Source organism: Sinocyclocheilus rhinocerous, unplaced genomic scaffold (assembly GCF_001515625.1).
Source record: "Sinocyclocheilus rhinocerous isolate Xijiao unplaced genomic scaffold, SAMN03320098_v1.1 scaffold2189, whole genome shotgun sequence".
In the NCBI taxonomy this organism is placed as follows: domain Eukaryota; kingdom Metazoa; phylum Chordata; class Actinopteri; order Cypriniformes; family Cyprinidae; genus Sinocyclocheilus; species Sinocyclocheilus rhinocerous.
Window position 1 is genome coordinate 42,816 of NW_015645558.1, and position 12,016 is coordinate 54,831.

At 36.6% G+C, this 12,016-nt stretch overlaps 1 protein-coding gene across 3 annotated transcripts in view; it reads left to right on the top strand.

Moving 5' to 3' along the window:
• LOC107706605 (enhancer of polycomb homolog 1-like) overlaps window positions 1–12,016 on the top strand; it is a 45,771-nt gene that overhangs the window by 29,929 nt on the left and 3,826 nt on the right. For all 3 annotated transcript variants that reach the window (XM_016510358.1, XM_016510359.1, XM_016510357.1), the window contains exons 5-13: window positions 2,032–2,180; window positions 2,912–3,059; window positions 3,975–4,133; window positions 4,762–4,851; window positions 5,216–5,364; window positions 5,446–5,795; window positions 8,677–8,783; window positions 8,864–9,002; window positions 9,088–9,427. In XM_016510358.1, the coding sequence (XP_016365844.1) occupies window positions 2,032–2,180; window positions 2,912–3,059; window positions 3,975–4,133; window positions 4,762–4,851; window positions 5,216–5,364; window positions 5,446–5,795; window positions 8,677–8,783; window positions 8,864–9,002; window positions 9,088–9,427 (1,631 nt within the window). The remainder of the gene's footprint in view (window positions 1–2,031; window positions 2,181–2,911; window positions 3,060–3,974; window positions 4,134–4,761; window positions 4,852–5,215; window positions 5,365–5,445; window positions 5,796–8,676; window positions 8,784–8,863; window positions 9,003–9,087; window positions 9,428–12,016) is intronic.

The following is a 12,016-nucleotide window of genomic DNA, read 5'->3' on the forward strand; positions in this document are numbered from 1 at the left end:
ATTTCAATTTAGTTTTGTTATTTACATTTACATTAGCCTATTTTTAAATTTAGTTATTTAGCAGACACTTTTATCCAAGGCGACTTACAAATGAGGACAATAGAAGCAATCAAAACCAACAAAAGAGCAATAATATGCAAGTGCTATATTAGTATATAAATTCTTTGTGCAATTTCACAAAGAAACGTACAGTATTTTGTCTAAGCAATAATAAAAGGACACATTTAATTTATAATTTGTCTTAAATCTCATTTTGTTAAAAAAAATCGTGAATCGAATCATGAGTTGAGTGAATCGTTACATCCCTACAAACCCACTTGTTTTATCAAGCTAAAGTTCTGCCAGGCTTAGCTCTTTAACTTTGTTTTGAATTTTGTCTCATTATGACTTGCAGGAGTTTGCCTTAAACAATCAGCTGTTTATTTGATGATTGTCCTTCTGTAGCATTATTAGATGACTTTTAGTTTTGAGCATTGCTGAACTGAAAAAAAAATATCACTTTTCATAGTTCATTACGTCAGGGTCTAATAGTGATTATTAAATACAGTCTTATGGTGGATAATTAGGAATCTTTCCTCTGGTTATTTTAAAATGTTTGTCAAGCATGAAAGATAAAGGGGGAGGGAGTTTCATTAAATTACAAAAAACATTGTTCAGTTTATGCTTTTAAAAAAAAAAGGGTGCCAGAGTAGCATTTGCATAATCATGAAACAAAGGTCCATGGCATTTACAAGGGATATAGATTTGAGTCTATACCGCATCCTATTTCTGTTTACCAGATTAATTGCTTTAAAATATGAAGCAGGTTTTTCTTGATTGAGAAATATGAAATTTATATGATGCACATGTTGATTTTGTGCACAATAACATATTTTGATGTGATATTGAAATTGTCAAAAAAACATGAAATTGTGTCGACAACAAAACATTTTTGTTACAACTGCAGTTTGACATAAATCAAGTTAGTGTTCTAAATAAAAACCAAAGACTTTTGGTCTCCCTTTGTTCTTGTATTGTCATTAAAGGGTTAGTTCACCCAAAAATGAAAATTAGGCTGCGTTTTACTCACCCCCGAGGCATCCTAGGTGTATATGACTTTCTTCTTTCAGACGAATCCAGTCGGAGTTATATAAAAAATTGTCTTTGATCTTTCAAGCTCTATCATTGCAGTCAGCGGGTGTTGCATTGCTTCAGTCCAAAAGAAGTTAAATAAAAAGCGCCCATCCATAAAAAAAGTGTCTCACACAGCTCCGGGGGGTGAACAAAGGCCTCCTGTAGCGAATCGATGCGTTTTTGTAAGAAAAATATCCATATTCAAAACGTAATAATCACTTGAATCTAGCTTGCGCTCACTGTTGTAAATGGAAGTAGTTCCGGGGGAATGACGCAGCGGAGAGAACAAAACAACGGTCAAGAAGTACAAAACGAGGATTTGTAAAGAAGAATGTCAGAGGATTTCGATATAAGCCAAGAGGAGACTGGTTTTCCTTTGCTAAAGTAAGGAAACTTTGCTTCCTTTGATCCTGTAAACAAACGTTGGTTTTCACGAGACTCACTGGCACATGCGCAATGCTGAACTCATACGTCATGCTCCCGGAACTGCTTCTGTGTACAACTGCTGGCGCAAGCTAGATTAAAGTGATTATTACGTTTTGAATATGGATATTTTTCTTACAAAAACGCATCAATTCGCTACAGGAGGCCTTTGTTCACCCCCCGGAGCCGTGTGAGACACTTTTTTTTTTTATGCATGGGCGCTTTTTACTTAACTTCTTTTGGACTGAAGCAATGCAACATCCGCTGACTGCAATGATAGAGCTTGAAAGATCAAAGACAATTTTTAATATAACTCCGACTGGATTCATCTGAAAGAAGAAAGTCATATACATCTAGGATGCCTCGGGGGTGAGTAAAACGCAGCCTAATTTTCATTTTTGGGTGAACTAACCCTTTAAGGCTTTTAATACTGACCACTAAATGTTGGTTAAGTAATAATGAAGTTCACTAATGGTATCGTTCATGGTTCCCCAGAACCGTAAGAATGACGAGGCGTCCTATGAGAAGATGCTCAAACTAAGAAGGGACCTGAGTCGAGCCGTCACTATCCTGGAGATGATCAAGAAACGAGAAAAAAGCAAACGAGAGCTGCTTCATCTCACACTGGAGGTTGTGGAGAAGAGGTACGTAGACTCACTTTCAGAAGTGTTTTTATCAATGGTGTATCTGCGTGTGTTTGTTATAATGAATTACACAATCCAGCTTAACTTTACAAGGCTCGAAATTGCGACCATTTTGGTCGCATATGCTCCCGAAATTACTGAGAGATTGACATCTAATATTAACCAATACAAAATCTGCATTAAAGTTAAGAATGTAAGGATAAAATCTGTTAATATATAATTTGTAGTTGTGGTGCTCCTAAATTTTTGGTGAGTGCTCCTAAATTTTTGCTGGTGCTCCTAACTTTTTGAAGTTGGGAGCACCAGTGCTACCAAGTAAAAAAGTTAATTTCGAGCCCTGCTTTACTTTGCATTTTAATATGCATAACCTGCTTGACTCCATAATTTTCTTAATTGCTTCTATAATTGTGTTATACTGTGTGCGTGTTCATGCATATTGAGAATGGGTCATGTATTTTTAATTGGCTTAGGCATCATTGCATACCCTAATTAAGGGGCATGTTTTATATGGCTGAATGAGCAATTATGGTTCACCTTGTTTGTTCATAAAGGCCACATGATCAAGCTCCATTATTAATTTGTCATCTTTAATCACTATGATATGTTGGGTAATTTGTGTGTATACATAAATAAATATTTCAATGAGATTGGAAAAAAAAAAAAAAAAAGTATAAACTATTTGTAAAGACCAGTTACTTCCTCCTTTAAAAATGTCCACTCTTTTGCTTCAGGAACGCCATGCCGGACTTTGGTTCAGAGGTGATGGCAGAAGCACTTGCTATGGCAAAACCTGTTTACAAGATTCCCATAATACCCTTCTCCAGCAGCAGTCAGTACCGCCACCAGGACCACATAGACTTCAAAGACTACAAGACCAGGGTGGGTACATCATATCAATGAAATCACAGTTTACCCTACTACTGTATGTTCCTGATCTTATTGGGAACAATTCATTTGTGCATGTTATTCTTTTTGACAAAATACAGTAACATTAATTTTTCACCTGACATCATCAATCCCTCACATTGTGGCAGTAAAATGGGTTGTGAATGTTCCATATTTTCCGTCAAAATTGCATTGTGAAAAGAAAAAAAAAAACAAGTCGCATCAATCAATGTATGAGCCATATTTTATTAAATTCAGAACTACAGGTATAAAAGAAACAAATTATAGTTGCCTTCGTTATAAACATAATTTATTATAAACCCCATGCCTAACTAGATTTAAAGCAAAATTGAAACTACCTGATGGTTAAACATAAATCCAAATGTATGCGCTAGGCACACGTTTTGCTTGCTTGTCATTAATTACATCATATAATGACTAAATGTGACCCTGGAGCACAAAACCAGTCTTAAGTCGCTGGGGTATATTTGTAAATTTTTCTTTTATGCCAAAAATCATTTAGATATTAAGTAAAGATCATGTTCCATAAAGATATTTTGTAAATTTCCTACTGTAAATATATTAAAACTTAATTTTTGATTAGTAATATGCATTGCTAAGAACTTCACTTGGACAACCTTAAAGGCGATTTTCTCAACATTTAGATTTTTTTGCACCCTCAGATTCCAGATTTTCAAATAGTTCTCGGCAAAATATTGTCCCATCCTAGCCTAACTTATTTATTCAGCTTTCAGATGTATAAATCTCAATTTTGAAAAATTGACCCTTATGATTGGTTTTGTGGTCCAGGGTCACAAATGTAAATGTATAATGCTTTGAAAAGAAGTCGCAGCACATTTCAGGTGATAAACATGACTTATACACAGTACATGAATCTCTCTCTTTCAGCCTGAAAAGACAGAGGTGGTCAGAACAAAGAGGAAGTACGAGAAGAAGCCCAAAATCACACCACTCTCCGCCCCATTGCATACTGGCCCCTCCCTCTTTAACCCCAAAGACCTCAACCAGTACGACTTCCCCAGCTCTGATGACGAGCCATTTTCACAGGTACAGATGCAGGGCATTTGCTTGACTGGATATAATCACTGTTTAAAGGCAAAGTTTTTAATTACTTTTTTTAATCCATGGCTTAATTTGGGGGCAGAGCTACAATATCATTCAGAAGTTTGAGAATCCAATAGCTACAATATCACTCTCTTATGCTTACCAATGCTGTATTTACTTGATCAAAATACAGTAAAAACCATAATATTGCGAAATGTTGATGATTTTCTATTTTTATATATTATATCTTTTTCATATATTTTTTCTATTCCTGTGAAGCAAAGCTTCATTCATAAACATCATTACTTCAGTCTTCAGTGTCACATGATCTTTCTCAAGAAACATTTTTTATTTGACTGTTACATTTCTTTATTTGAAATCTTTGAAATTGAGATATTTTGTAACATCGTAAATGTATTCACTGTCACTTTTGATCAATTGAATGCATCTTCACTGAATGAAAGCAATTGAAGAAAATACTCTTACTGACCACGAACATTTGAATAGTAGTGCACAGAAACTGCACACTTCACATTTAAATTAATTAGATTTTGTAATGTTCATTTGTGAACTTTAGACTTCTTTGTTCATGAAATAAGTGCATAAAAGACTTCCTGTTCCTGTTGTGCAGATACATTCTGGGTCATCAGAGGCCGAGGAAGAGAACGAGCCCGATGGAGCGTTTGCCTTCAGGCGGAAAGCAGGATGTGTTTATCACGCTGTAGGTGTCGATCGCTGACCTCATATCTCATACCTTGCACTTCCTCTGTTACACATTCTTTCATCGTTCCTCTTTCCTCTCCACTATTGTTCTGCACCTCAGCATATCCTGATGTACATTACAGCCATGTAGACACTACAGCGCTGTTTCAAATCTCTTGAGACGCTAGTTTTGCAGCTGTACCTTTAAGATGTCTATGTGAATTATTTGTATGATTGACAAATAAGTATTCAATATTTTAACCAAGTCACAGGCCGTTATTCCCTGTATTTCATTTCCGGTTTCATTTACTCTTTTCTCTGTACTTTTAGTTTCATTTACAATTTTCTGTCACATTCTCATTTGGTTTGTGTTGTTCCTGCAGCCCCGTTTGGATCAGAGCGGCGACTGGCCCTGGTCTGGAGAAACAGAAGGAGGGTCATGTGACCCGAAGTTTCGGTACTCCCTCACCACTCTCACCATTCCCCGCTGCTGTGTCGGGTTGGCACGGCGTCGGATGGGACGGGGTGGCAGGTGAGTCAAGTCGGTCTCGTTCTGACTGACTTCTTGAATTGTACTTTGTGTTTACTTAATCATATTTATTCTGTTCCTCAGGTTTCTTCTGGACCGAGCCTATTCAGATTTAAATGGATTATTCCAAAGTCTGGACTCTGATTCAGAGCCGGAATTCTCATTCCCTGCGTCCCCTCTCCACCCGGAAACCACTTCCCAGACCGTTACCTCATCCTCTTCTTCCTCTCATACCACGTATTCAGACCTGAGGCAGATTCGCCGAAATATCAAAGCGTGCCGCTGGAGGCACTTTAAACCACGGACACTAAGTAGCCTATCAGGCGCAGGGGATGCGCTGTTACGGAGACCATTTAGGGGGTTGGTGAGGGGCGGCGCGGGGCCGGGTGGCAGTACACTGGGCAGAACAGCAGGCACGGGACCACCCGCAGTAGGTGAGTGGACTCGCACACTAGTGTGCATGCGAAGTGCTGGAACTGTTTGTTTGCTCATGTTTAATTCAGCATCGTCAGTGAAGTCTGGAAATAAACACTGAATGATTGACGGCTATTATAATTGAAAAAGCTCAGTGTTTGCTGCAGCGATGCTTGGGAATTATATTTTCGGCCCTTCATTGCTAGTGCCCTTTTCTCTAGGGATAACTACTCGGTAGGCTGTTTAAATGATTTAGGGAAGATTTTAAGGAAGCTGTGTATAATTCCTCTGGTTTAATATTGTGTCTGCTGTACACAGTGAAGCAGTGCAAGGGTTGAGATGTGTTTGAGTTTAACTTTTTAACTTGCTTTTAACTCCTCACGCTTGGAGTGCGAAATTGATGAAATATGGAGATGAAGCATCATGGCCAAAAATGTCTGTTTGGATTTGCATAGTAAGAGCAATCTATGTAGTGGCTTTTCCAATGGGTACATTTTCTTAATTTTTGGTATTATTTTGTTATTGTATTGTTTTTATTATATTGTGTTGTAATTTTTTACAAATATTTATATTTAATGTTTATTGTATTCTTTTTGTATTTATTTTTTATATTACTTTATATTATATTATTATTTATATAGCATTTTATTTTTTTATTTTACACACACACACACACATATATATATATATATATAAAATTATAAAAAGTAATAAATACAATTAGTTTCTCAAGGTTTATTTATTAATTGCTATAATTAAATTGTTAGCCTTTATCATATATTGCTTTAGCTTAAATCAGGCAATTTCTTTTTTTCTTTTTTTTTTATGTTTTGAAAACAAAAATATTTTGATATAATGCCTCATTTATTTTTGGCCTGCAAGTTTTAAACATGTTTGATTTTTGGCTCTTCTTCATATAAAAAGTAATAAATACAATTAGTTTCTCAAGGTTTATATTTTAATTGCTATAATTAAATTGTTAGCCTTTATCATATATTGCTTTAGCTTAAATCAGGCAATTTCTTTTTTTCTTTTTTTTTTATGTTTTGAAAACAAAAATATTTTGATATAATGCCTCATTTATTTTTGGCCTGCAAGTTTTAAACATGTTTGATTTTTGGCTCTTCTTCATAGTAAAACATTTGGGCACCTCTGGCTTATGTTTGGTCAATGTTTTCGGAGTGTTTTGTTCACATGGCTGCAAAAGCATTACTGAGCCGTTTGCAGAACCAGACATTAACATTAACCACTTGATTTTAGTGTTTTATTAAATGCAACTGATTCTCAGTTTCACAACCCCACATAAGAGTCTATAAATGTCTGCCAACACTTGACCAGTGAATAATTTCATATTACAAAATATTTAAATGAGGACAAATCGATTGTGACATTTGGCTCATCGTTGACAAAGGAAAGCAATAAACCAGGAGAAGCAAATATTCATCAGATGCACAGCTGCAGCTTTTCATAAAATCTCATTAAATGCGTCCAGCATTAAATGAGATCCGTTCAGAGCACAGCGTTTGCAAATGATGCAGTCTATTCTCCTGTTTCACGTGTATCGCTCCAGTTTTTAATATCATCTACATGGTTGCAGCTCACTTGTTGTCCTCTTTTTGATGAGAAACCTTTATAATGCTGTCGTTTCAGTAACTAAAATGATCCGCATTACAATGAGAGAATATATTGATTTGATTGGTTTATTCTTAGCTAGTTTAAATGGAAAGAACAGTAAAATGGACCGTTTGCTGATTTTGACCCTGTGTGCAGTTCATCAGTGCACGTTATTCTAAACAAATGTTTTTGTAATACTTCAGCAAAATAGTGACTTTCACCAACTTTGAAATGGCATTTTTGTTTCTCTGATGCAGTATTTCCCCTGCCATTATATTAGGGGGTGCCCCGCCCCCCCCTTGAAGGTCAAGTTAATTTTATTAAATTTTATTTTCTATATCGCGCCAGATCACAACAGAAGTCATTTAAGATTACATTTCCTGTAGAACAGGTCTATACCTTGTTGTTTTATTAAACAAACTAAATAGCCTTATGTTATTTATCTTATTTACACGACGGCATGTCATTTTTGTCTCTACATGGTCGCGCGTTTACAATTCTCCTCTGCTCTCTGTATCGCGCACAGCGGAGTTCCGCCGCGATGTATACACACACACACACACAGGTAGGGCGCTATGATTTCCGCGATGCGGAAAATGCAGACGGAATCGCGGAATCCAGTCATGAAAACGAGAATTTACTGTATAAGGCGGAATGTCACAGAATTTGTCAAACTTTAAATGAATTAATCAAAAGTAGGTGATTACACTTAAATATGGACTAGTATCTGTAAATATTAAGCCACAAAAAGACTATTTAAACATGAATCCTGCATGTTCTGCGTGTCAGTGTTAATGAATGATGCAGACGTGCGGTTTTGTTTACTACACTCGTACTGAAGCGCGCGAGACGCTCGCGGAGATATTAGCGTGTGTCGTCTCACTAAATGAGGACATAAATACATGAACATCTCCAAAACTCCTCTGAGAGTTACTTCATTTTACCGTTTCATTTGAGTAAAAATAGCCTCATATCACAGAAATTTAAAGGTATTCACGTCAAAATAAAAGTTCGGATTAACTTGAAGACACTGTGCCAGAGATATTGTTCAGTAGAATGTACATAATACTACTAATACTATTAGTACTACTACTAAAATTATTAAAACTTAAATTTTTAAGGAATAATCACACAACATTTCTTCCATGTTTTATTGCTATTGCTTTATTGCCCCTAGCCCCCAACCCCCCTCAATGAAAGAGATTTCTAGTCTCTTTCATTGAACAAGAAACGCTGTGAGAGTGTGACTGTATGTCAGATGTATAATATTTCTGTTTTGTGTTCCAGCATTCACGGCTGAGCAGTATCAGCAGCATCAAGAACAGCTGGCCCTCATGCAGAAACAGCAGCTGGAGCAGATACAACAACAAGCCAGTGACACAGGCTCAAGTCAGGTGTGTAACGGAGACACACAAGTATCACTCGTGTCTGGAAGTCTGATGGCTTGTGTAACATTCTCCTGCTGTGTCCTCAGTCTCTTGTGTCCAAGACGCTGGACTCAGTCAGTGCCCAGTTTGCCGCCTCTGCACTCATGACCTCTGACCAGCTTTTGACCCTAAAGGTCAAAGAAGATGGCGTAGGAGGTGGCGTCAACGGAGTCGTCCAAGCTTCAGGTTTGTGTTCTGGACCAGCTAAATCTTTTGAATTTGCTCATCCTGTAATAATATTGTTTTCAACTAATTATTGTTTGCTTTACAGGAGTTTACAAGGGATTGAGCATCTCTGCCACATCCTCTGCTTCAGTCCTCACTAGCCAACCAACATTGACCGCTGCCCCGCCCACCTTCCTGTCCTCCACTCGCAACTCTATCACAAGCTCCGCCCACACTGTCCACAACCCTATAGGTAATCATGGTAACAACACAGCCAACTCCACCTCTCAGGTCCTGATCGGCAACAACCTACGACTCGGCGTCACCACACCCTCTATCGCCAGTCTCAATGCCCGTCACCTTCCCAGAAGTCTCAGCAACGTGCCACCCGCTGCCTTGAAACTCGCCACCGCCAGCAACTGTCAGCTCCCCAAAGTCAACACTGGGTAAAGAATTGCATGCATTCATGCGTTTTCTTTTTTTTTTTGGAAATGTTTTGTTTAAAGTTAGTAACAATCCAGTAGGGCTGGGTGATTTGGCAAAAAAATTAAATCTCGTTTTGTTTGTTTTTTTTCTTCAGAATGCATGTTGCATGTTTTTCTTATTCGCATCTTTGTCAGCAAAAAAAATGCCTTCTGTGTGAATGGCACCTAGCGATATGAATGTGTCACGTGAGTGGTTAATCGTGTGCTGACATGCGGTTGGATCGTTCTTTTCTCTTTACTGTTATCACCGGCATATTGTCAAAGTGTCTAATTCTAACGTTTGGTAATATTTCTTTTCAAAATCGTGATTCTTCGATTTCTAAAAAATAAAATCGTGGCAAAACATTAAATTCGAATTAATCGATACAATCGGAAAAATTGCCCAGCCCTACATCCAGCATCTATTATTTTACTTTTCGTTTGTTTGTTTGCAAATATTTGTTTTTATAACACTAACAATCCAGCGTTTTTTTGGAAATATTTTTATTATTTTTAGCAAACCGTAATCTAGTATTTGAATTGTTTTTTCGCAAATATTTTGTTTCTAAATAATTGTATTATAACTAACAATCCAGCATTTTTTGCAATGTTTTTAAACTACATTTAGCAGCAGTAACATTAAGTAACCATATTTAGTAACAGTAAATTAATTAATATTTGGCAACTAAGTAGCAGTATAGTTTGTCCTTTTGTTTGTTGTTGTTTTTTTGTTTTGCAAATATTTAGTTTGCAAATATTTGTTACAACAATAACTATCCAGGTCTTAAAAAAAGACTAAGCATGAAAAATGACTTCAGACTCCACATCAGTGTCAAATTTAAAGGCACGATATGTAATTTTCGCCGCTAGAGGGTGCGTATTCAAAATAAACAAAGAAGCAAAGGCGTAGTTTGATGACGCCGTGACTGAGTGTGGAATCATGGGAGTTGTATGGCGTTATTTTAATGACAAATGTCGAGAGCGCTTTATTGTAGCGCGAAAGCATATTAATATAATGCGCGAGCGCGAATCTCTCCGCTCGCACGCGGATTTCCTTTGCTCTCGCACAAAACCGGACGCGCGCACTCAGATACACGCTGCTCTCCCCCAGAGAGTGTGCGCGCACTTAAAACGTGTCTCTCCTCTCACTCAAACTGTCCTGTGCACTCGCAAATCTCTCTGTGCTCATGCGCTAGATATTCTTTTCGCACTTGAATTAAACGTTGTCAAAAGAAAACAGATTTTTTCACTAAAGGCCTTCCTTTGTTTTTTATTTTTGTATTTTTGTTTTAACATAAACTGGTTATTGCACTTTGTTTTACTACTTTATCTCTTTTATGTTTGTATTTGTACTTTCTTTTCTGTGAATGCACATATGCATCTCTCTGTAAAATACTTCTTAAACACTTTTAAAAGGCACTATATAAATAAAGCTTTAAACAATCAGACCTCCACAACTGACCGATGAAAATACCATGTGAAATCTAATTGGCTGAGAGGGAACTGAACCTGGAATTCTTTTGACAATCAAAGATGGATCTTTAATTTATTTCCAGTTTAATAATATTTAGCAATGTTAATGAAATGTGGCCTATATTAGAAATGATGGCAATAGTAACAATTCCTATCAAATCAACATCAAATGCAAAAATAGACGTAAATGATGCAAGATATAACACAATAAATGTTCTGATAGAATCACTGTTTGGAATTTATTGGGAGTTTTTATTTTATTTTATTTTTTGTTTTGTTTTTTAAATCCAGTGTTTGTTTTCAGTTCTGATTTTAGTAAAAATTTTTTTTTTTCATGAAAACCCTATAGCTACACATTCAATGGCACTCTCAAAATTTTTTGTTTTGTTTTTTAAATCCAGTGTTTGTTTTCAGTTCTGATTTTAGTTAATTTTTTTTTTTTCATGAAAACCCTATAGCTACACATTCAATGGCACTCTCAAACCGATTGAACTTTAAGAATCATATAGGCCTACTTTTTTGTTTGTGTTTAGATAAATCGCTCAGTTTGACCAAACTGTTAAACTAGGTTAGGCCTATTTACAAATAATCCAAGCACCCGATTCATTTCTAATATTTGATTATTATGACGTAGTAGTATTAAATTATAAAGAAATTACAGATCCATCTTTGAAATCTGATAGGTTGATAACATTTGACAACGTTTAATTCAGGTGCGAAAATAATTAATATCTAGCGCATGAGCACAGAGAGATTTGCGAGTGCACAGGACAGTTTGAGTGAGAGGAGAGACACGTTTTAAGTGCGCGCACACTCTCTGGGCGAGAGCAGCGTGTATCTGAGCGCACGCGTCAGGTTTTGTGCGAGAGCAAAAGAAAACCGCGTGCGAGCGGAGAGATTCACGCTCGCGCATTATATTAAAGGGGTCATATGATGCTTTTTTAAAGATCATTATTTTGTGTATTTGGTGTAACAGAATATATGTTGACATGCTTTAATTTTCAAAAAACACATTATTTTTCAAATACTGTACATTATTGTAGGTCCTCTATGCCCCGCCTCTCTCAAACGCTTCGTTTTCTACAAAGCCCCCTCCTT